The sequence below is a fragment of the Pinus tabuliformis genome, chromosome 3_1 (genome assembly GCF_031772625.1).
Source record: "Pinus tabuliformis cultivar Carrire ecotype Pingquan chromosome 3_1, CPIR1, whole genome shotgun sequence".
Classification (NCBI taxonomy): Eukaryota; Viridiplantae; Streptophyta; class Pinopsida; order Pinales; family Pinaceae; genus Pinus; species Pinus tabuliformis.
Genome location: NC_142301.1, coordinates 685,764,140 through 685,791,317, shown reverse-complemented (window position 1 = coordinate 685,791,317; position 27,178 = coordinate 685,764,140). Strand labels below are relative to the sequence as shown.

Sequence of the window (27,178 nt, the reverse complement as noted above, 5' to 3'; positions counted from 1 at the left end):
CGCATTTTTTTCCCTCAGCTAAGCAAGCTGTTGCATGTGCCATTGAGTTGATCGATTCCACCCCGGACTGGGAAAACTTGACTTGCATGCATGGGCTACATTTTCCCAGAATAGCAAAAAGCAACATGCAAAAAGCATCCATAGATTTTAGGGAGATATTTTTAGGAGGTAGAGGTTACATGCAAAGATCGTTTTAAAATCTTTCCTCCAAGTGTCACTTTTCTTATATTTGTGGCATGCGTGTCATGAGCCTAAAACTTATTTATTCGATGCTTTAGAGATCACTTCTTCACATCGATCTTGGAGCTTTGACATCCCACACCACATCTAGGAGTCTTCGACACATCCAGCTCAACTATTCATGAGTAAGTCATCTTAACTTGTCTTTTGCAGCATTTCTGTCGCTTTTTGTGTTTTCTCTTGTGTGAGTGTTGTTTGCTTGATTTCTGTGAACACTTGCTATCGTTTACATGCACACTAGCTTGTACTAGCACATTTTTAGTTTTCATTAGTGTCTCACTGTTGTCGCATGCATGAAACTGTTTTGCATGAACGGTTGTTGATTTAGAATCACTTCACCCACATGCATGTTGTTCCATTTTCTGAATCTTTCATTCATTGTTTGCATGCACGATCATTCACTCCTTACACTTCGTATCGCCATGCATTTACATTCACATTTTCTTCAATTGCCCGTCAATGGGTTTGGGCAGCCTTGGCCCAGACTCTACCTCACCAAGACAACATTGCGCAATCCTAAGAGGGAAGGCTCTGTCTTCCTCTCAGGAAATGTGCATTTCTACCTAGTGACTGTCCTATATTCTTGCATTGCACAATTTTGAGGGACAATGACTGCTAGCCCAAAAAATTGCACAATGCAATCACTGGGCCTGCAACCACTACCAACTGAAGTTGTGCATTGTGTAGTTCCAGCAGCCAGTAGGCGAACCTGTATTATGCATTCTATAGTTCCAGCAACTAGCCAGCCTCCCTAGAAAGCCCAGACTGTCTTTTGCATAGTTCTAGCAGCTAGTCTCCTAGCCTCCAAGGAAAAAATGCACAATCCTTTCCAGTCAATCTTTAGGTATGTTGCATGTCGTTCCTCAAGTTTCTTTGGTTTTAGTTGACAGATTTATTTACATGCTTGTCACTTTGTCTCCATATCTAGTAGGTGTTCGTTCACCTCTTAGCAGTTTAGGATCAATGGCTTCCAAGAGAGCATGATCAAAGGACATTGGCGGAAGTGCAACTGGAGCAACAGTTGAGCGAGTGTCTACAAGTCTAACAATCTATGAAGACACCAAGATGATTGTAGATAAGGACATCAAGCTGAAATGGCAAGAGGTCAATGATGCATTTTCATGCACATTTGGGGAAGACCTCGAAGACTACCAAGTCTATGTGAACATCCACAAGTCCAGCTTGTACTGGATTGCATGCAAGTATCTCGTGCTCCCATGCATGAACATGATACATTGGATCATCTCGCACACTAATCCCGAGATGATGACATTGAGCAGTGTCAGCGGGATAGAGATTTCTACCTTCAGGGCCCAGGATTATGATGAGATGTATCAAATGTCGAAGCGCGTGATCACCATGGAGACACCTTTCATCTTGCCCCAGCAACAATGCCAACTCTAGAGGTATCTTGAAGAACTGGGTAAAGGAGCTGGCTAAATTCAGGATGACACCCAACTAGGTATACAAGATGAAGATACTGTGGAAGGCGTATCAATACTTGGTCATATTCGCATGTTGTTTGTAAAGCCAATAAAGCACAAAAGCCTTCCCACAGAGTTAGGTGATCGCGTTGGACCAACTGGCTAGAGAAGGAAAAGCATGCAACTAGTCTGACATGTTGGCTTATCAACTGAAGGAACAAGTAACAAGGGCTCGATAACCACCCAAAGGTATGCAAGCAAAGATCTACATGTCCACTTACATCTTGGATGCAATCTGTGCCTATCAGGATTTCCCGGGCTTGAAGTGGGCATGGATACCGGTGGAGACCTCTATGAAAACTTATTGTAAGATGTTGTCCAAATGCAGCTTCAGAGGAGTTATCATACAATTGTCTGATCATTTTGTCACCCTAGTTTACAAGATGATATTCGAACAGGATCCACCCTGCATATCGAAGGTAGAAATAGAGGCAGTGATCGACATAGCTTATTGGTATGCCTCATCATCCCGCACCTTCATACGAATGTGGAGAAGCCTCTGCATGTTCTACCAAAGTTTGCCTTGGACAAGTTCGTCATGCATGAAGTATCATATCACATCTCAGTAGGATTGATAGCTAGGCTACACCAGAAGAAGAAGGTACCTTGGCCTACTCTTCCATTGCAGATCGGGTTATACAAGATACAAAGTTCAATCATGCGGATGTCAAAGCAGAGAATATGAAGAAATATCCATTCAACCTCCGAAGTTACAATTCGTATGACCCGCATTGTCTTGTGAAAGATCACTACGCAAGAGTAGAGTTTAACCGGATCCACGAGGCATGTCATTGGGCAGAGGAAGACCCATGGAGATACTGTTACAACTCCTCCAAACTCAATGAACCGATCGGCCTCATAGTGGAATGGATAACGAGGCAGCGTGAAGCAACATCCCAGAGAGCACTAGAAGCAACAACACCAGCAAAGGTGAACATACTAGTGTGCAACAAGGGCAAGATGAAGATTTTCGACATCATGGAGGAGGAGAAAAGATGCAAGTTATGAGCATACCCACTTGTGCAGAAATAAAATTTGGAAATAGAGGCAAAAAGGCAACAACGCAACAAAAGAAATGTGCAAAGGCAAAGAGAGAAATGATGAATGGAAGAAACAGAGAAGGAGTTGGATGAGTTGAAGGAGCAACTTTGGAAGGAACAAGAGCTGTGCAGACAGGAGAAGGAAGTCAAACAGGAAAAGGTACAACAGGGGGTGCAACTTGTGCAGGCAGATGAAACTACACCCCTACAAATAGTAGACTCATCATAACAGTTGGCATCATGTACATAGGGTGAACCGTCGCAGGAGCAGGAGTTCGCTCAAGAGATAGAGCAAGCACTTGAACATATGGATACAAATGTGGAGCAATAGGAGCTAGAGTAAGACATCGAGCTCATGGCTCATCACCAAGAGGTTGACCCACCAGCTTCACCATGTCCAGAAGAGGAGCAAGTCCCAAGTGACCAAGGAGACACTAAAATCCTTGGAGACAATCCGAAGGAGGACATGCATAACATCTCATTCAATGAGTCTCAACATAGAGTTGTGCAATATCGCAAAGTTTGAGGAATGAGTGATCGTTTCTGACATGCACAAACATCCAGCAACATTGGTTGATGCTACCAAAGCATATGTCGAATCCACTAGCTCGAGTGTTCGCTTCTTGATAATTGAGAATGAGAGAATGGTGAGGGAGCTACAGACAACCAAGTAGGGAGGAGAATTGGTTACAAAATCCGCTCGAGCAGAATTGAAGAAGGCTATATTGGATGAAGTATTATCCCTTGAAATAGTCATGTGGGTGTTGTATTCCAAGTTTGGTACTGTGCATATGACAGTTGTCCATCTCAACGGTTGGTAGCAGCAATGTGCTAGAAGAGCACATATCCTATCGAATGTGGATGTTGTTGTTGATTACATGCAAACATGGATGATGATATATAAGGAAGCCCCACTTCACTTGCCTAATACGATGAAGCCCAAAGTGGTCGAGCTGAAGAGACACATCCGGAGTCAGATCCAGAACTATGAAAATCTCCCGCAGCTCATCACTAGTCTACATGCTTCTCATGCATTTGTATTCAAGGGTATGGATGTTGTTGTGTGCACACATGTGATCCCATCTATTGGGACACTCACCCAGGTGAAGACAAAGGCACATGTCCGACTAGAGCCTGACTCGTACTTTGACGGGTTGATGGGCATAGCCACTAGCCAATACTTGCCAATCAGTGCAGACACCATGCACAAGTATGTTGCTGGTCCGGCCACACTCAAGACAATGATGCACATGTTATCAGATGAGTTGCACAGAGGAGTCCAAGAAGTGTACCCAGATGCTATGGAGGCAAGATTTCATTTCCAGAAAGGTGTCACCTCAGAGTGCACAGACACCATCGTGGACTACTGAGCTTGGCATCAGTTCGCTATTTTCGACCACCGTGATGATGTCGAAGAGCCAGTCTTCCAATAGTTGTCTGAGTCATAGTGATGTCTTGCATGGCTTGCTCAAGACATTTTTTCTCACATGGATACATGTGCATTGTAATGTAACGTCTTGTCAACTGTAAGTCAAAGTGTTGATAGTTGGATGTAACAATCATAGAGTAGACGAAGAGTCATGAGGGTAGATGAACTGTCACAAAGGGGAATGTCAAGGGCCACCCCACCCTTTGCTATAAATAGTCCCTCAAATCTCATTGTATAGGCTTTTGGTCAGCCAAGCTTCCAATAATACTATCTTGGAGAGTGCTTGGACAACATTGTAACGAGCCTTGGCTTATCCACTGCACAGAGCTAGTATATCTCTTTGGAGGAGTAGGCAGTTGTGGTTGTAATGTTCTGCTATCAGAGCTAGTGGTTGGACATGGATGTATTGTATCACTAGAACTTACACTTCTTAATATCACAGAGCCAACAAGTTTCATGCATATGTTGTATTGTATCTTAGCTATCTTGAGTACTCTAAATGATATATGTATATGTTTGCTTACGCATGCATGTGTAGCTATTTCTTATATGTATATATGAATCTTTTTGAAATGTGTTGTTGGTTTAACCATCACTTGTGATTGCTAGTTTACTTTCCTTACATGTTGTGATGCATCTTTTCTTGTGTGTTCCCTTCTTAACTTCGTGCTATCACAGGTTTCCAAGGGGCGCACTCACCTCACCCTCCATGTTTTACAACCGCTCATGCACCTTCCTTAGCTTACTTCATATGTCACACCCTTTCTACCAATAGGGATATCTTACTTGCCTCTGTGCGAAACCGAGGTCAAGGCATTACCGTATGACCCACTGTTGGTACTCCTACACCAAATGGTTTGAGGTCTAATTAGGAATTCTTACTAGGGAGAGCCCTTAACATGTTGGCAGGTCTAGTACCGTCAATAGAGGATTGAGCTCACTTAGGTGAATTAATTCCCTATACATAAGTAGGAATTTATATAAGTAAGCTCACTAGCTAAGCATTTACTTTCCAGTTGATAGAATTTATTTTTCTACATTTTAGTTTCATGAGGAAAGTACCCCCAGCAAATAAAGTCCCATGGAGATTTTCTGGTTGTATTGATTCATTATATTTCTGACTCCATGCCCAATGGTGAAGGATACTGGTCTGCAGGTTCTCAGCACCTTTCTAGCAAGGCACTGTCCCCAGTTAGTGCCAATGTTGTCACTCACTACATTATGAGTTTTTAGTCGTCCAAAGTACCAAAGAGAAGTGAAGTTTGAAGCCACCTTCCAAGCCACATAAGCTCTCTAAGCTAAATCGGAACCACTCCATTGGATAGTGCTCGAAATAAGCTTTCCAACACTATGTAGAACTCCTCAAATGGGCCTCAAAATCAGACGATATGGCTTGCCAAATATGGGGGTTCTATTGCCTTGAAACAGAGGAGAAGAGCATATCAGAGGTCTAGGAGCCCATTGCAAATTGCTATCAGCCCATTCCCCTTTGTCATACATCTCTGCTCATATCCCTTATTGATCCAGGTGGATACTGGTGGCCTCCCACCAATTCCACTTGGACCCCCACCATTGTTTCTTTCAATTTTTCAGTTTCCTTAATTGTAGCAGAGTTTACTATTTTTAGCAGTTTTTCGGGCCCTAAACTTCCGGAGTTGTTTTGAGGCCCTCAACGACATTTTTTTGGAAATCTAAAACCATCAATTTTCAAACAAAATCGTCTTTTCCGTCGTATTCCTCGGAGAGATCTTTCTAATGGGGTATCATGCTCGTCAAACAGATATAATATGACAAAGTCGTGACATCGGGAAGTTGGTTGTCCAACTAACCCCAATGGGGCCCATAAACTCTTGGTGTTACATCTCGTTGGGCTAGGGTTTTGGTTGTTTAGGGTTTGATCTTATTGTTCAATAATAAAAAGGCCCTTGAACCTCATTGTAGCACAGTTCAAACACATGTAGCCGCCACATCTCTTCTCAGACATAAGCTACTGCCACCCGAGCTAGTCTTATTTCCATTCTGTTTGTAAGCATATGTCAATATTTGATATTAATGAAATGAAGTATTATTTCTACTTTATCTTTGTATTTATGGTTATATCTGTAATTTGTTGCGTTACTGTTTAAATCCAGATCAGTGGTATCAGAGTAGTCTACTCTTTCTCTGTTTTTCTTTGCATGTCCCCAACGAGGTCGAGATATAAGGAGTCAGGGCTTGAACTAGTCGAGCCTTTGCAAGACCAGCTTCACAAATCCCGAAGGCCTCCCATGGCGGATGAAAAGAAAGATGAGGGGGTAGGATATCCTATCAAAATCTTGCTTGAAGAAGCCCTCGAGTGACAAAGGAATGAGATGATGGACAACTTTTTCCAGATCCTTCAGCGGCTACCCAAGGGCGACGCATCTACTTCTGACATCTACTCTGGAAGCACCACACCATTTAAGGTACAAGTTAACTTTGAAATTTTCATATTTGAGGGTCAAATAGATGCAGATGTTGTAGAAAATGGTTAATTCTGCTAGAAGGATATTTTTCCATTCATGATTCTTCCAGCTGGGAAAAGATGACTTTTTCACTTCTCAAATAATCCCCCCACATCAAGGACTGGTGGGAAACCTACTGTGAGTAGAAGGATGAAAGTAGGAACTCACTGTTTTCAACCACACCCACTTGCAAGTCATTATACCATGCCATTAAGGAGTAGTACTACCCTTTCGGGAGCTATGAGGATAAATACATAAAGTGGACAATACTGTGACAGGGAAGGGACCAAGATGCGCCGGAGTTTACCAATGTTTTTCATACCCTTCGCATGAAGTTGGGTATCAAGGATTTAGAGAAGCATTTGGTTCTCAAGTACCATGACTGCTTGCACAGGTACATCTAGGATGAGATGGAATTCTTGGACATCTCCTCACTCGACATGGCATACTGATATGCCGTCAAGATTGAGCAAACGTTTAAACAGAAGAAGTGAGACTTTGGATCTGTGAATCTGAAGCAAGGGAAAGGTGCCCCCAAACTGCAAAACAAAGGACAAATCCAAGGCGGGGCGGCCTAGGACAACCCACCAAAATCGCAATCAAAGAACAACACCGCAAATCTAAAGAAGGACACGAGAAAGTGGTGTGAGTTCCATAAGAGCTACACTCACAACACAAGTGAGTGTCAGGCCAAGCAGTCACTGGTGGTCAAGCTAAAGCCTTTGGAATCAGATGCATGTTCTGACTCTAAGTCAGAAACTGACAAGGGGAATGAAAAAGGGAAGCAGATTATCGATGCGGAGTAGCACCTCTTCCACTCCTAGATGTGGGTAAAGGGTCCCCCACTATAGTTCATTATCGACAACGGGAGCCAAAAGAACCTCATTTTGGTAGGGGTCGTGAAGTGGCTAGGCTTACCGACCACAACACATCCACAACCATACACCATTGGGTGGCTTCACCAAGGACGGGATCTTTGTGTGAGCCAGCAATGCCGCCTTCTATACAACATCAAGCCATTGACGGATGAGGTATTATGTCATGTTTCTCCCCTTGATGTTTGTGATGTATTATTAGGCCAATCATACTTATGGGAGTGACATGTTGTGTATGAGTCAAGGCCTCATGTTGTTATTGTTACTTTGGGAAATAAGTTGTACAGGATACCTAAGGTAGCACCGCCTACCGCCATCTCTTTGGTTACTGCAAAAGAATGCAGTAAGCTCATTTCCAAAACCGGGAAATTTGTTTTCCTGATGATACACCCTCAGGGAAAGAAGAAGATAGTGGCCACGACCTCTAGACAAGGCCCCTTTGCATGAAAAAAAGATGGACAAGGTTGTGGAGGAGTACGAGGACATCTTCACCTCCCCGGCAGGGGTGCCTCTGCATTGTCAAGTCAAGCATTCCATCGATCTGACCCCAGGTGTGCCACTACCAAATGGACCAATCTATTGGCGCTCCGTTCTGGAGAATGACGAAATCAAGATGCACATTCAGGAGCTGCTGCAGAAAGGTCACATATCTCTAAGTTCATCGCCCTGTGGGAGCCCGATCATGTTGGTACAAAAGAAGGATGGGACTTGGAGACTTTGTATTGACTATCGGGTGCTGAACAAGATCACTGTTCAGAATAGGTACCTGATCCCATGGATTTATGACCTTCTAGACCAACTAAAGGGGGCAAAATATTTCAGCAAGATCGACTTGAAATCAGGATATCACCATGTACCAATCGAACCCTCCAATGTGTGGAAGACTGCCTTCAAAGCCAAGAGGGCCTTTTCGAATTGTTGGTTATGCCTTTTAGGTTGATGAATTCTCTTGCAACCTTCATGAGGCTAATGGATGACATCTTACGGCCATTCACCAACTCATTTGTAGTGGCATACTTGGATGAAATCCTAATCTTCAGCCAGAGTTGGGAAAAGCGCCTCCACCACATCTGACAGGTTCTCTAAACACTGTAGAAACACAAGCTATGTGCCAATTTGGAGAAATGCACTTTGACATGACCCAGGTTCAGTATCTCAGATACATTATTGATGAACGGGGGTGCATATAGATCCAGCCAAGATCCAAGTCATTCAGGATTGGCTAGCTCCAACCACTCTGACAGAGCTCTGCAACTTTCTGGATCTTGCCAATTTCTACTGTCGGTTCGTGTTGGGATTCTCTCATATCACTTGTCCCTTGATTCAAGTCACCAAGGGAGGAGCGAAAGCAAAATTATTTTGTTCTGAATCTCAACAGAAGGCATTTACAGAGTTGAAAAATTGCCTCTGCTTTGCCCCAGTGCTCACATTACCATACTTGCAACAACCATTTGAGATCGAGACAGATGCCTCTGACTATGCTATTGGGGCAGTCCTTACTTAATAGGGGAATCCAATGGCATATCATAGTGAGACACTTTCAGACACAGTCCGGAAGTATCCCACTTATGACAAAGAGATGTATTCCATTGGGTAGGCCTCCCAACAGTGGAAAAATTACATTTTGGGGAAGGAAACGGTCATCCACACAGACCACCGGCCCCTGTAGTTCATACAAATGCAAGGGAAGTTGCAGAATGATCGCCATTAGAATTGGTCCACATACCTGCAACAGTTCCATTTGAATATCAAGTATAAGAAGGGAAATAACAATGATGTTGCAGATTGCCACAGCCGACCACCGATCATGTAGTTAAGCACTGTGCTCAACTCTTGTGGGAACGAGACTTCTAATTGGCCACTTCTCGACAAAAATGACCCAGAATTCGGCCACACATACCAAACGCTCTTGGAGGGTTAGAAAGTTCCATATTTTCACCTCGAGGATGCCCTATTATGCCACCCGGGACACCTTTGTGTTCCTTCAAGCGAGCGTGCCAAGATGATTTGGGAAGCACACTACAGTCGGGCCACTAGGCATTTCAGGGTCGAGAAAATGGTGGAAGTATTGCAGAAGTATTTCTATTGGCTGAATCTTCGAGAGGATGTCGGGAAGTACATCAGATCCTGCACTGCCTGCACCATTGCCAAACCGACCATCAAGAAGGAAGGCCTCTATACTCTGCTGCCTACCTCTAGTTGACCTTGGGAATCCATCTCCATGGATTACATGTCGATCCTTCTTTCTACTAAGCATGGCAACAACTTTGTTTTTGTGGTCGTCGACAGATTCTTGAAGATGGCCATTATGGTTGCCTGCAAGAAGAATATCACAGCGAAAGCCACTTTGGGATCCCACAGTCTATGATTTTAGATCAGGATAATAGGTTCCTTAGTACATTTTAGTACAGTCTTTGGTCGATGATGTACACCAAGCTCATTAAGTCCACAACTTTCCATCCCCAAATTGATGGCTAGATAGAGATCGTCAACAGGATGATCGTACACATTTTTCACATGTACAACTCAAAGAATCCACACACATGGGATGAGAGCCTCCCCTATGTCCAACACAACTATAACTGAGCTCTCCACAACTCAACTAGCCACAACCCTTTTTAGGTGGGCTTGGGATTCCAACCACTATGTCCCATTGATGTGGCCATGCCATTTGCATCTACTCAGGCAGATTCGGCTCATGTCCAGTACAAAACCAATAAGGCAAACAACTTCATTGAGCACATCCAACATATCCACCAGTAGGTCCACGACATTCTGGAGAAATCAAATGCCAAGTACAAGCAACGACATGATCAACATCGGGTGCCACACAAGTTTCAGGTGGGTGACAAAGTCTGGTTGCATTTGCAAAAGGAACACCTTACCAGAGCCTATCGGAAAACTCAGACCACTCTGATATGGTCCTTACACCATTACCAAGGCTGTGGGAGACAATGCATTTGAGCTCAGCATTCCCCCATTCCTTGGCCTACACCCAGTGTTCAATGTGGACCACCTTCGATCATACTTCCCACCAATGCTAAACACATCAGACATTGCAGAATAGTTCACACCTACAAAGTTAAATCCATATTGCATGGAACAAGCCACAACTGATCGGATCATGGACACGCAGATCAAGCACACTTGCCAGCAGAAGCTCCAAATGTATCGAGTTGTCAAAGCAGGTTAACTCCTTCACCAGGGCAAGTGGCTAACCAGGGACCAAGTTCAACAGAAGTTTCCTCATCTCATGGAGGAACTCAACTCAATGGGGACCATTGCTTCCTAAGGGAGGAGGAATGATCCAGGTGGATATTGGTGCCCCCTTGCCAATACCATTTGGACCCCCACCATTTTTTCTTTTAGTTTTTCAGTTTCCTTAATTGTAGCACAATTTACTATTTTTAGTAGTTTTTCGGGTCCCAAAATTTCGGAGTCATTTTGAGGCCCTAACAACATTTTTTTGGCAATCTACCACCAGAGAAATTTTGATGAAATTGTCTTTTCCTTCGTATTCCTTGGAGAGATATTTCTAATGGGGTATCATGCGCGTCAAACGAAGATAATATGACCAAGTCGCGACCCCGGGAAGTTGGCTCTCCAACTAACCCCAATAGGGCCCATAAACTCTTGGCGTTACATCTCCTCGGGTTAGGATTTTGGTTGTTTAGGGTTTGCTATTATTTTTCAATAATAAAAAGGCCCTTGAGCCTCATTGTAACATAGTTTAGAGGCATGTAGCCGCCACATCTCTTCTTAGAGATAAGCTATCATCGCCCAAGCTAGTCTTATTTCCATTATGTTTGTAAGCATATGTCACTATTTGATATTAATGAAATGAGGTGTTATTTCCACTGCATCTTTGTATTTATGGTTATATCTGTAATTTGTTGTGTTCCTGGTTAAATCTGGATCACTTATCTTTTTGCAATTGCGCTATCGCATATCAAAAAGTTTCCCGCTCACTACAATAGAGCTCTGTCTCCCCTAACCGATTGCGATATCGCGTATCACAATTTGCTCACCGATTGTCACATCTAAGTCCCTTCTCCATCCACCGATTGCAATAAGTTCCTCTCCGCCAATCACGATAAATCCTCCCCTCGTCGATTGTGATATCACAATCGGGGATCGCAAAAAAACATAACTCCCTCCTCCAGTTAACTCCCTTCCAACTTGTGATTGTGATGGACCTGAAAGGTTATGCATTATGGTTTTGAGAAGTTTCAAGGTACAAGCACATCATCGATTGGAGAATCGGCGCGCTGGCAGGGTTACAACTCCAAAAAGTTGTGATATCATTATTTGCGGTACAATTAGTGGTAAAGCCTCGGGAGGGCAAAAAAGCATTTAACAAAGAAATTCAACGCAAAAGAAAGGGCAAGCGGGCCTTTTCTCTCTCCTCCAACAAGATGCGTGGCAACACAGGATTGGTCTCGATAAAGACACATGGAAACTGACGTCAGCATGAAGTGGCAGTATGGAGGGACATGTGGCATTTTGATCTGACATTTTCAAGGGTCCTATGGGGGAATATGCAAGTGACACATGTCACCACTGAAGAAGCCACACGTGGCAATGATGACATCATCAATCGACAATCGATGATCGAGGGTAGTAGTACACTGTGCATCATGAGGAATTCGCTGATTGCGAACCTCTGATTGGAATGGGGCTCTGATAAGGGGGCTAGCCGATGATCATGAGAAGAGTGAAGACCAGAGTGAAGCAAGACAAGCGACCCCGCATATCGGCGATCGCAAGGGCCAAATGGAGCAAATAAAGGTGGTGTCATGAAACCACCTAACATCGATAACATTAAAATTTTCCGATATAAAAGCCGATCCCCAGGTCACAGCCCTCGGTCCTATGATGCAGAAACACTGAAAGGGGCTTAAACAAAGGGAGCCAAAGGAGATCGGGACTCACTATTCTATGATGCCTTTTGGTGTAAAAGTTGAGATGCCATAAAGCCCTGATAGTATGGTACAAGGCTTTCAAGGCAGAAAAGGTTGGCAGCTGAAGCATTGAATGAAGTCATAGTGCAGCGACAAATTAGTATGGTGGGCTCAAGAAGACTTAATGGCTCAGCATGGAGCTCAACTTAGATACGAAATGAAGAACTGCCCTGACAAACTCCGCTTCTACTCTGTGACAAGTAAACACAGTCGATCACTACCAACTCTTGAGAGTGGTCAATTTGGGAAGTTAAGATGAAAGTGACGGGACCAGCTGAGAAGCTAGAGGGACATACGACGACAAAGACGTGACCTAACTAGGGGTTTTCACAAGAATAGAAGAGGGATACTTCCTCCCATGATCTTTCAATTTTCTTTGTTTCTGATTATTCTGTAATTTTTGTTTATTTCCAAGAAGGGATCAAATCCCAATTGTAATCTTTTTCGGTAGCAGAGCCTTGCATGCCGAGGTAGCTAGCCCATGAGACAACTGGAGCTCAGGCAAAGATATTTGTTTAAACTGTTGTTCAAACCACCCTCCCCCCCACTTCTATGTATAAATAAGGGGGAGAAACACTTAATACAGGTTCCAGAATTTCGCACCCACGAGGGTCTGAATTCTGAGATGCCATTCTTGGTTCTAAATTTCTTTTTCATGGGGGGACTTGGCTGATACATTGTTGAACATTATGGAATGGTTATTTGGACTCTCCAAATATTAATGATACTATCCTGGTGATTCCAAGCAGATTAATGAACAATATGTTTCCTCTTTGTAAATCTCATTTTGTTTGTGTTTTCTTTTCTTTGAAATAGTGTAATGAAGTGATCGATTTCTCTATGATTCGTGGATTTATCTAGGTTTCTAAATAAGCAAACAATCCTTGCATTTAAGAAAGAGTTACTTCTATTAGTTTGTAACCTATAGTACTTGTACAAGACAAATTTACTACTCTTATTTGATCAAACATTGGTGCCTGTGCGAGCCCATATGTACTCATGTTGTTTGTTGATAATGGTACCCATGTTATATATGGTATGAAACCTCAATAAGCACTCCATTTTTTCAACGTTTCCACCTCCTCCCTCTTCCATATTTCTGTTGGAACGTTTTTTCTTAGGATTTTGTTCATTTACATCCCTACGCTTCTATTCCCCTCCTTCCTCTCCTCCTGTCCACCTTTACTACAACTTCAGTATTAAGTTGTCTTATTTTTGTGTGTCGGCCACTAGAACAAGTCATTTCTCTTTGAGGTCGTCCCGATTTACCCCATGCATTTAGATACATGTATTAGCTTGAGTCTACCTTAATGAAGGCCTATTGAATGAAAACCTTTTTATTATATTTTAACTACGTGACAATTGGAGTGCTGCAAAAACCCCTCACTGATAATGTCCTATGCACTCCTCTATTCAAGATGTCCTAGGAACTGGTCTAGAATCAACCTAGAGGTTAGGAAACTTTTTATGTCTCCTGAAGCACTTGTGCTACAGGTTCCCTTAAAAGTGACAACAATCCGAAAGATCCTCAGAATCTTGCGAGCAAGATTTAACCCTAAGGTACCTCTCTTGGAAGATAGATTGAATCTGACCAATCTCATCATAAATGAATTGCATGGAATTATTACGACATATGAAATGAGGATTGAAGAAGAGGATGACACATCTCACTTAGAAACAACATTTTCTGCATCCAAGAAGAATAGTAAGGACAAGCAGACTCCAAAAGAAAAAACTTGAAATTGCAAGGATGAGGAAAAGGAAGAAGATGAAGAAGAATTCTCAGATAAAGGATTTTCCTACTTTACGCAGAAAATGAGAACATGTATGGGAAAATTCAAAGGTAAACTTCCATTAATATGTTTTGTTTGTGGTGAGGTTGGGAATTTTGCAGCCAAATGTCCTCACAAAAATAAGTGTGTTACGAAAGGGAAGAAAATCCCTAAGAAGTTCAACAAGAAAGGAAAGAATAAATGGTTTAAGAAAAGTTTATTCTCCAAAGAAGATAGTTCGACATCCGAAGAAGACAGTGATAACAAAGAATAATTCAACGAAAGAGTATTATTTATGGCCAACCACAATAAACAAGAGGCACTTGATGAAAAAGGAGACGAAGAAGAAGAAATTATTGAAGTCGAATTTCAAAACGAAGTAATCGGGGTTATCAAATAGCTCAAGGCCAAATATAATCATGTTAACACTCTTGAAGACGAATTGAAAACAGAAAGGGAATAGGTCCTCAATCTTAAAATCAAGGTTTAAGAATACAAACAAATTGAAGAATCACTCAAGAGAGAAGTAAAGGAAAGTAACAAGAAGAAAGAAGCATTAGAAGTTGAAATAGTTTCTCTGCGAAAGGAAGTAAAAGGTGGAAAAACTCTTCAAGACTACGCCAACAGTTCAAAGGATTTGGACGAAATCATCAACAACCAATGACCATAAAGTGATAAGACAGGTCTTGTTCCGAAAAGGAGTCAATTCCTTCTATGAAAAATAAAGAATATGGATATGAAAAAGGGTAGATCTCCCAGATAGATCAAGAGATCAAGACTCACAAGAAGAACATTGGAAGATAGTTGCTCGAAGAATATTTCCTCCCAGGTATCAACCTATATTTTATGGTCACTATTATTCATGTGGAAGGTTTGTACATAGAGCTGTAGAATGTCGCATGTATGAAAATTATTCCAGGAGATCTTTTAGAAATGGATATTCGAGAACTCAACAAGATATCAAAATATTTGTTTATTTGAGAGATGATATCGAATGTTACAAACGTAACAATTTGGGGCACCTAGCTAAATATTCCAGACTTGGAAGTTCTCCAAAGGAGTTCATGCAAAATCGAAATGAACAAATATAGAAAAAGAAGATTGAAATGTGTGCTCTCACCCTCAAGGCTCAAATCAACATAAACGTGCGGTATGTTGATAGTGGTTTCTCAATGCATATGACTGGAGATAAAAAAAAATTCATATCCTTGAAAGAAAAGAAGGATGGAACAATGTCTTTTGGAAATGATGGGGCTTCAAACGTCATAGGAACAAGTACGATCACTCTTGGAAGCAAGGATGCATTAAAAAAGGATGTGCTTCTGGTTGAAAATATGAATCACAATTTGCTTAGTTTTGGAAAAATGTGTGATCAAGGGCACACGATGCTATTCAACTCGAAGAAATGTGAAATCAAGAAAGGCAAGTTTGGTAAAATTGTGGCTACAACAAGCAAAGCTCCAAATGACATATAAATTTTGGATGAGACACCTAAAGGGTGTTTCTTGGTTAAAGAATATGAGAGTTATTTATGGTACAAATGAATGGGACATATAAATTTCAACAATTTTGTCAAGATCAACAAAAAGGAAGAAGTTAGAGAAATTCCAAAAATTTCGAAACCTTCCAATATGACATGTGAATCTTGTCGACACGTCAAATAGACAAAAGTTGAATTCAAGACAAAGGAACACTTTGCGTCACATCCATTGGAGTTAATACATACTGATATTTGTGGTCCTATGAGAACAAAAGGATTAGACAGCGAATTATACTTTATGATAATGATAGAAAATTACACCAGAATGATAGCCGTCAGTTTCCTAAACAAAAAGTCTAAGGAATTCGAGTGTTTCAAAATATAGAAGGACTTGGTCGAAAATGAAACTGATTTGAAGATCAAATGTCTGAGATCAGATAATGGCAGATAATTCACATCCAAATCATTTCAGCAATACTGTGACGAAAATGGAATAAAAAGGCAATTCTCAACAACGAGAACACCACAACAGAATGGAGTTGTTGAAAGGAAAAACAGAACCGTATAGGAAATGGCTAGAACAATGTTAAAGTACTCAAACTTAGACGATAAATTATGGGCTCAAGCAATTGATATTGTCATATTCATCTTAAATAGAGGCCTGTTCAGAAACAACTGTAACATGACTCTACACGAACTATGGAAAGGACGACCGACTAACGTCAAATACTTCGAAATATTTGGAAGTAAATGTTACATCAAAAGAGAAGACCAAAAATTGGGCAAGTTAGATTCCCATGTTGACGAAGGTATTTTCGTTGGTTATTCATGCAAAATAAAGGCGTATAGATGCTACAATCTGAGGCAAAAAAAAATAGTTGAAAACATAAATGTTACTTTCGACGAAAATGGTGTTTTAAGGATAACAATGAGATCATCTCTCCAAGAAAATCTAATGGGCTTGAGGTAGAATCTATGAAGGATGAAAAAGAATCTCTAGAACAAGGCAAATCAAATAAGGAAACAACAATCAACTAAGAGGAAATAAGAAATGATCAACAAGATGTACAAGAAGCTTCTCTAAAAGTTTTAAAAGAATGGTGTCAAAAGAATCATCTGTCAAATCAAATCATCGGCAACATAAAAGAAGGAATTAGAACCAAAAGAAGTCGACAATTTCGTTCATCACAACAAGCCCATGTTGCTCTATAAGAAACTTTTGAGCCTAGCAATTTTGAGGAAGCTAGTCAAAATGAACACTACGTAGCAACTATGAATGAAAACCTCGATCAAGTTGAGAAGAAAAACACTTGGGAATTGGTTCCATGACCAAAGGATAAAAATGTTATTGGAACTAAATGGGTCTTCAAAAACAAATTAAATGAGGACAGACAGGTTACCAAGAACAAGGCAAGATTAGTCTACAAAGGATATGCACAGGTTGAAGGAATCGATTTTGAAGAAACATTTGATCCCATTGCCAAAATGGAATCTATCAGGAGGTTTCTCACTTATGCTTGCTCGAGAAAAATCAAGGTCTACCAAATGGATGTTAAATCAGCTTTTCTAAATGGTGAATTGGAGGAAGAAGTTTACATTGAACAACCCGAAGATTTTCTGCTCTCTGACAAAGAAGACTACATCTGTTAAATAAAGAAGGCTATATATGGTCTCAAGCAAGTTACTAGGGCTTGGTATTCGTGTCTTGACGGATATCTACACTAATAGGGATTCAAGATAGGAAGTGCCGACAGCTATCTTTATGTGAAAGTGGACTGAAATAACCTAACAATTATCGAAGTATATGTGGATGATATAATCTTTGGAAGTAGTGATGACATATTAAGTAAAGACTTTGCCACAAAAATGCAAAGTGAGTTTGAAATGTCTATTCTTGGTGAACTGACATACTTTCTTGGGCTTCCGATTTCTCAACAGGATAAAGGAATATTCATATATCAAACCAAGTACATCAAATAAATGCTCAAGAAATTCTAGATAAAAGATTGCAAGCTAGTCCTTACCTGCATGGTAACAGGCTGTAACTTAAGCTTAGAAGACTCATCAAAGGTTGTGGACTAAAGGTTGTTTAAATCCATGATTGGTAGTCTCCTATATGTGACAGCCTCCCGACCAGATGTGATGCAGGAAGTTGGACAAGTAGCACAATTCCAAGCAACACCAAAAGAATCTCATATCAGTGCCATAAAAAAGAATTCTTCGATATTTTAAGGGCACAACAGAGTATGGTCTCTGGTATCCAAAAGGAAATGATATGGTCATCCAAGCTTATAGAGATGTAGATTGGGCAAGAAATGTTGATGATCATAAGAGTACCAATGGAGCAACGTTCTACCTAGGTGGTTGCCTTGTCTCATGGTTAAATAAAAAGCAGTCTTCAATCTCATTATCTACAACGGAAGCATAATACAATGCGGTAGAAACTTATTGTACTCAAGTTTTTTGTATGAAGAAAACCTTGAAAGATCTTCATGTTAAGTTTGATGTGCATATTCCCATCTTCTATGATAACACCAGTGCCATCATTATCTCCAAAAATCTTGTGATTCATTCCAAAACAAAGCACATTCCGAACAAATATCATTTCGTTAGAGAACAGGTCGCCGAAAAGAATATCAAGCTTGAATATGTTGCCACAAAGGAACAAATTGCTGACTTCTTTACCAAACCATTACCTTGTGAAGTGTTTGAGTATATTTTCAAAAATCTTGGGATTCTCCCAAGTTCTCATTAGAATATTTCTCCGCAGGATGACAATTTGTCGTGGGGAGTTACCCTTTACCATTGATGACAAATTGGGAAAGAAGACAGTAGGAAGAGGTGTCATGATAACAGGGGGAGTACTTGTGTTGCCATCAATGCCAAAGGGGGAGATTATTGATCAGTGGTTTCCATTGATGTCAACCCAAGCAGCACCAGGGGCTACTCTGATCTTGCATGGGAATTTTGACTTGACAATTTACTCTATTATGAGTCAAGGATCTTCTAGATGGATTCTACTCATCGATATGTTTCTATTTATATATGACACGCTACATAATTCTTCACGGTTTGAGAGATATTCATGTTTGAAGTTAGTAACCCGAGTTAGTGGGCTAAAATCCTATGGGGTTCTGGCATGGCACTCATAATTGGTTGTGGTCATTAAATAGTCAATAATTAATAGTTTTTTTTTCTCCTAAAATCCCTCCAAAGTTAAATTGTTGAGGACCCTCTCAACTCAAGACATTCATATAAATAATGACCTCATATCCTCCTCTAGTATGGATTTTGTGGCTTCAAACAAGCCATCGTGGAAATTTTGTTATAACTATTTTTCCACGAAGCTTCAGAAGCTGAAATTAAAATCCATTTGAGGTGAAATCTTGATGAACTTCGTGACCAAATTTCAGATCTTGGTTTGCTATATTGTCGGAGATATGATCTGAAGAAGTTAGGGTTTTTGTAGGCTCCCAAATTCCATGTCAAATAGGTGACATTGGTAAAATCAAAATTTACCTATTTAAAAAAAAAAATTGATAATACTTGACATTTCCTTTAACTGTTGTTTAACGGAATTTACCTATTAAAAAAAAAACAAGGATGAGCGGCAAGAACTCGTGAATGAAAATAGTCTTTTCAATTGAATGCAAATTTTAATGAAGAAATCCTTCTACATTACATCAAAATCATAACAAATCATTTAAAACTTCGAAACTACAAGTCACACAGGTTGGCCATTTAATTTTCGAACGCCTGCTCACGTGGCTTTGACACCTGTCACTGTATCGACAAATCTTTTTTCGACAAAAAATTATCAGCATTTCGATATCGGGTGATATGAATAGAACCTTGTGACATGCGAACTCTAATATCGCAAGTCATTTGATTGTTCACAAATTCGGATGCGAGATGTTCGACACTGGAGTGTTGAGTCTTAATGGAACACGATATTGGCAATCGACACTTAACAGAATGCAATATCGGTGATGTTACTTGACAAAATGCGATATTGCTATCGAAAAATCAGTTATGGTACCTACTTCGAAATCGACGATGCCGATAAGCCAATTAGCGCTTCATGTACATTTTTTTAGTGGGTCCAGTTTTTATAATATTTCCATTTATTTGTGTAAAATGCTTTTTAAAACTTTGATAATGCTTTTCAAAGGTTTTATAATGGAAACATAGTTATCAGGGTTTTTTAGACTTGCATATTATTTCCTAAGAAACTATGGAAAGGCTCTTAAGCCTAAAGAAAAAAATCACATTTTGCTATATATGCTTTTGAAAGAATTTTTTTGTTTTATTTATTAAAAAGGTAAAAATATGAAACTTGTTCTATTTTATTAAAACAAGAAAGGATTATTTTCTAAAAATTTAAAGGGTCCTCATTATTTATTCTTCCAAGTCTAAGGATAATGGGGTGTTGTTGAGTACTACAACAGGCCTGTACACTCATTAGAGTGGGTACCTTGGTGAGATAGCATGAGGGATGAACATTCTAGAGAAAATGGTCTTTGAGGCCCAGACACTTAATATAATGGGTGCCTTGGTGAGATTACATGAGGGATGGGAATTATAGAGGGAATGGTCCTTGAGGCCCAGACACTCATGGAGTGGGGTGCCCCTTCAGCATCATGGCCTAGAGTGAGGTATTTGGATTTTCAACATGGGTTTCCATTGGGTTTGACCATGAGTGATGGCAAACCTGATCTAGTTGGAGTACCATGAGGTGAGGCACCCACCAAATCATGGTGACTAGTTGAGTGAGTATCATTGGTTAAGAGAGCTAACCTGGGTTGTGGTACCTATTGATGATGTTGACCTAGATGATGATGCTATCGATGAGTTGAGCCTTAGATAATGTATACAAAGAACATCTAGATAGTCATTGTGAATACCTCCCTAGCTAAGAGGGAGTGTTGAAGAATGTAGCTATGGTTGGTCTTCATAATCCTTGATGTATTTATAATACTATGTAAAAACATGAAAGAAAATTAAATGTTAAATTAGTAGAAAAAAATAAAATAAAGGAAATCAACAAAACCACCTAAAATTAGTATCGTTGAAAATAACTCATACTCACTTAAATAACATATTTACCATCAGTTGCTACCCACCATAATTTAAGCAAGTATTTGCATAAAAGATGAAATAGAAATAAGATGTAAATAAATATACTTACTCGGAGTTGTTGGGCACCATTATTTATGTGATCTTCAACAATTTAACAAATATAAGTAAAAATGTAAATGTTCATACTTCCTATAATTTAATTTACAAAGAGCGTGATTTAATTTAAGAGACGTGTCTCTTGTGTATCTTGAGTACAAAATAAACTTGAAACTTTTCATTTTAGACGTTCACTTATCAATGACATATCTCTCTCTCTTACACACATGATCTCACATAGCTTAAGTTTTCATCATTATGATCTCTACTTTTCTTTCATGGTTATTAGTTGAATTTCTGAAGTGTGATTGCTTGATGAAGATAAAGGAACTGTAATATATATTCACAAGTAATTACCATAGTTCAGAAATAGTTCTTATATCCCTTGCACTCTATTTTTCAACACCGAAGAACCTGCTCTACCATAGATGGCCCTTGCCTTCTCTAAAGCTTTCAATGCGTGCTTGCAATGTAAGGCATAATTGACACGCTTATTTATTACCCATGATGTGTGGGCGAGGATGACAAGGCCCCCACCATGCCACTATTGCCATTAATTGTCACCCCTATCAAGAATTTTTTTCTTTTAGTATTATAAAATGTAAATTTTTATATTATAAACTTTCAACAGATAAAAAATAAATTTCAACTATTTTTATTTTTATAACTTTATTTTCTTTAACATTAAAGTTGGTGTCATGTTGGCACGTAAGTAAACTTTGATGTCATTTGTAGTAAACTTTGGTGTGATGCGATGTATCAAGAGCCCAAAATTTGGAAGTGTGATATGTCATATGAAGAAAAATTCCATGTGATATATCACAATCAAAGAAAAAATCATCCTGTGTGATATGCCATGTAAATAGAAACTTTTGGTCCATGTTTTATGTAATACACTATGCTACAACAAAGGAAAGTTTGCAATGATCTACAATATGTCGCATGAAAAGAAACTTCGATACAGTGTCATGTGTCATAGAGATCAACATTTTAAAGACGTGATATCTCACACGAAGAAATATTTTAATGTGATGTATCACATAAATCAAAATTGTTAGAAAATATGATATATAGACATAATAAAAACTTTAGTACAACCAAGTAACAATGTCAATTTGATATAGCCATTAATGGGATCACCATTGGTAGTTTATGACCTCAATGTTTCAGTGGCTCATGATTTTTCCCATGGTATTTTCATATAGCATAACCTATTTAAAGGCATGATGAATTTATTGTAAAATGTCTTTGGGCCAAACAATAATAGATCTATTATGAGGATTTGTTTCTCCTACAAGGGATTCCAAGATAATTTATGGTTTCCATGTCATGTTTACTTTATGTGTTATTATTATGTTTTTATTTCTCTCTCTTTCTATAACAATGGTATTAGGGAATAACACACTCTACAACATCTAGGTTGTGGTTGTACATGGGTCGAGTAGAGATGTGTGTAGTAGATCCCAGATGTACTAAGGATAGACAAGTTGTAGTAAGGCAATGTAGATGAATGGATAGAAAACTCTACAGTAGTCACTGAATATGTGGAGATTAAGGAGTACATGGAAATTATGGATCAACATGGGCTGGAGATATAGTAAGAAAAATATTGTGTAGTTGCATGGAAGAGATAATAGAGATGAAGTCACTAGCAGTGATGTTTGGTGAAGGAGATAGAATGTTATGGAGAATGGTAATATTGCATGAACAACCTAGAGTGTTTGGTCCAAGTTGCAAAGCCTAGACATAGACGAGATTTATTCCTCAAGGTTGTTGTAACACTTGTTATTCAGACATACATGTTGTAGCACTGTAGCACATGATGTCATCCCCTACATGCATAGAGTGGATGGAGGATTAGGTTGTGTAATGAAGCTCTTGAATATGTATGTGGGTGGCAGATATACTCATATGCTAGTTTGAGGTTAGTTTGTTGTAAGACCCATTATTTAAGGATACATCTTGTAATGCAGTGACACATGAAGTTATGTATGATCAAATTGTGGAATGGACCACACTAACATAAGGGGGGAATGTGAGATCTCATTATGTGATATGGTTCATGAACCATGTATGAAAAAAGTGTCTTTAAAAAATAATTGATATAATAGTTGATTACCTATATATTTGGATGGTAGTAACCTTTTTATATGAATTTCAAATAAAATATTAAGACCAACCTAATTTAGGGAAAATCAAGTTTAAATAAAAAATGGTTAAGATAAATTTAACTTAGTCATAAAATCAATTTGATTTCATTATTAATATAATTAATATTACAAATTTATTAAATAAAAATTTAAATATCTCATGATTTTTCTCATTACATTTCATTTTAATGTAATATAACATTAACGTAAAACAACTTTATGTAAAATAATAAATTATTACTAAAAATTATATAATTATAATGTCCATGTAATATTTATGTGTATACATTATAATTTTATTTATCTTTCTTTCAGATAACACGCTAAAATTAATTTTGAATGTATGGTATTTATGTGTATATAAGTTTAAATTTATTTATCCTTCTTTTCAATAACAAAATGCTATATTATACTATGTATAACCAATCACAATACCCTTAGTTTACCCAACCAAATTTAGAGATAAGACATGTTTAAATTTATTTATCTTTGTTTTCAATAACAAAATGCTATATTATACTATGTATAACCAATCACAATACCCTTTCCCTTAGTTTACCCAACTAAATTCAGAGATAAGACATGTTCAGTGTTTTCATATTATATATGTTTACTTTTTGCTAACTCAGCAGCAATTACTATTTATAAATATATTCACGTTATATCTACTACCTTTTGCAATCTCAGAATTAATTATAAATCAATTGCAGTGCTGGATCGATCAAAATTCAGAAATTTTATTTCATTGTGGCCGACAAAAGGAGGGGATATGTTACGTCAAGATTAAATTGCACATGTCAGTTGGTACGCCTCATTCCAGAGTCATCGAATGAATGGTGTACACAGAGACACGAGTTTCCTAGCCGTCATCTACAAGTCAGGCCAAACGCGTTTCCTACCTGCCTTTCACATCATATTGCCGAAGAAAATCCTTGGGATTAAACGTTAGGCCTTCCTAACCAGAGTGAAAATCCTTTCTAATCTGGCCAGTGGCACAACAAATAAGTTAATTAATTTAATTAGGTAATGCATGATTCTGGTAGATTTGATTCAATATTGTCGGCCGGAGACAGACCTTTCAAAACTCTAAAAAACCAAATGTATCATTAAAAAAATTGTCATTGTAGCAGGAAGCAGTCGCCCAGGAAATTACAAGATATCTCTTGAAATTTAACACCATAAAAAATCCTTCTAGCATCTAAAATCTTAAACTTTGACATCAGATTTTCAAAAAATTCTTCCTGAACCAATTTGTAAACTATGCTATTTAAAAGTTTAATGTTCAGAAGTTCAATCAATTGTTTACACGAGTTTCTATTTTTTCACATTTCTAAATATTTCTAAAATCTTTAATCTAAGGAGAGATAGCCATTAAAACCATAAACTTAATAGTAATGGCGCCGGGTTTTTCTGGGCACACTACGGGAGAAGGGCTTACGCTACAGAACAGGAAAATGGGTCTGTCTGCTAATCTTTGTTTGACACACTTAGGGAGGAGGGTGTTGTGCATAGCTTTTCTGTTTGTGTGTGGATAAGCCTGACTATTTAAGAAGATATTGTCCCGTTAGATCATCTTCGAACAGATAAAAATCCGAGAGGTGTTCTAAAATTATTCTAAAATGAATTTCGTTATTCTAAAATTAATCTGCAGTTCACAGCTCCAGGTGCCAAGCATGTATATATAGAAAATATTTTTTAGAATGTTTTCACTTATGTTTCCAGTATTCCAGAAGACTTAGAATAGAAGTTTTTGATGTACTTCATTATTTTAAAATTTATTTTCAATTAATAGATCTGGATTCTGGGTGCTAAAAATATATAAATTTCACCATATAGAAAAAGCTAAAACTCTTTACGTTTCGGAAAGATCCTGTAAAATGTGTAAATTGCAGTGTTAATGGCGGACATTGAACCCAGCCCTTACGAGCGAGAACCTTAATCTGGTGCCTTAAACAATTCATATTACAACTGTGATTGCAATGCCACAAAGGCAGAACATTTATTCCTGTATTTTTTTTATTAGACGTCCTGTGAAATCAGGGGGTCCTGAGGATCCATAATCAGTAGCAATTAGGATGCGAGAAGAGCTTCAGACTGACTTTCATATTTGAAAACATGATTAACCTTCGACCAGTCTGCACACCACAGGAAGATGCCCTCCAATTTCCCACTCTGCTTCAGCTTTCTGGCCGCTTCAAAGAAGGCATTCTTGGGCGAGAGACCTCCACCGCCGTTCGCTGAAGTAAAACTAACCAATACTTTTCCTCCACTATATAGAGCCGCCTGTGTATTATAGTATTTGATGAACTGCGAAATCGTGGTGTTAGCAGAATAGGCATAGAATTGGAAGTTAACGTAGTCTATGGCACGACCGTATCTTTTCCAAAGCGCAAGGTAATGCGACTGAACATCCTGGTTATCGAAGGGAGCGATGGAAGCGAAGGAGATGACTTTGCTCCGCTTTAACCGCGTGATCAACTGCCCGATGCACTTTATAAACGTGTTATTGTCGGCCTGAAAATGCTCGTAGTCGATGTCGATACCATCAAGATGGTATTCTTTGATAATTTTCGACAGTGAGGAGACTGCGTTGTCTACCCAGGAAGACACCGACGATGGCTTGAACTCCACGGGCTGCCCGTTTATGCTGTCCCCGCCTACGCTGAGAGCGACCTTCACATTCTTGTGTTGGGCCTTTATGGCCTGCACGGCCTGGGGGTTAAGATTGCCGGTGTCCCAGTAGATACTGAAGTTTCCGTTTGTGGGAACAGGGGATCCGGAATCCGTGGAGTAGTCGATGACGAAGGCCAAAATGAAATGAAACTCCGCAGCCGGATTTATGGGCACGTCTGAGAATGTCACATTTCTGAACAATGCGCCAATGTAATCGCTGAACAGAAGGCCATTCGCACCTGCACATCCACAAACAACAAAGAGAGCATTATAACAAATTCCAAATATCATAGCCAGGTTTCAATCCTCCGACCTGTGGGTTATGCGCCCACCACGCTAAACAACAAAGAGACTATTATGCGCGATAATTTGCATAAACGGACCAATAGAAGCGATTCCTACAAGTATTTTGGATTTGTTAAGATGCAGACATTCACATACCCATAGAGATAGGTAGCTGATTAAGTACCAAAAGAGAGATGACAAGAACCCTACATATCTCCATGGAGGCCATCACTACTCACAGCACTGTATTGAATTGATTCACTACTCAGAGCACAGTATTGAATTGATTCTCATTGCCTGATAACACATACGGGCCAGGGTTCTTTATATAGACCTCTAAAACATTGACCGCGCCTCAAGCTAAAACCAAATGGTGTGACTGAGTATCTCCAATTGCAAACATAATCATTCGAGAGTGGTGGAGTCAAACTTGAATTGGGGGAAGCTTGAACAGTAAAACAAAAGGTCGTTTTTAACTCTGCCGACGTTCTGACTCATTCAACAAATGAATGTGACTAAATTAAATGAATGAGTTTGTATCGGATATGCTGAGAATAATATCCGGATGTTGTAGGACCGTCGATTAATCAAAACGTGGATGTATTCTATAATGGGGTTTGGTATTATCGTAATTATTTTAGTCATATAATTTAAGAACTATGCATTAAGTTACTTATAATTTAAGCACTATGTATTATCTATTAAGTAGTTGGTGGTTGGTTATTGTTATTTCTATTTTGTGTATTTGATAAGAATAATGTGATATTTAATAGATATCGTAATTATTTTAGTCATATAATATAAGAACTATGTATTAAGTTACTTATAATTTAAGCACTATGTATTATGTATTAAGTAGTTGGTAGTTGGTTATTGTTATTTCTATTTTGGGTATTGGATAAGAATAAAGTGATATTTAATATATATAATGAAAGAGTATTGAGTCAATTACTGATTTAGTGTATGGTGTTTAATATTTGCTTAAATTAAATAAATAGGATGTTTTTATTCACATCAACTTATGATCAAAGCACTTACATCATGATCTATTTTATATTGTCATCATTAATAAAAATCATAAAAAAGAATCAAATTCATTTCATTTTATCATAAAAATTTACCTCACTTTAT

At 39.0% G+C, this 27,178-nt stretch overlaps 1 protein-coding gene across 1 annotated transcript; it reads right to left on the bottom strand.

Moving 5' to 3' along the window:
* Positions 1 to 24,924: 24,924 nt before the first annotated feature.
* Positions 24,925 to 26,359, bottom strand: LOC149188976 (chitinase 2-like). The gene is made up of 2 exons (XM_089413134.1): positions 26,204 to 26,359; positions 24,925 to 26,001 (listed from the first exon to the last, which is right to left on the bottom strand). Exons 1-2 carry the CDS (start codon positions 26,274 to 26,276, stop codon positions 25,160 to 25,162), a joined length of 915 nt encoding a protein of 304 aa, XP_089269260.1. The 5' UTR covers positions 26,277 to 26,359; the 3' UTR covers positions 24,925 to 25,159.
* Positions 26,360 to 27,178: the final 819 nt, after the last annotated feature.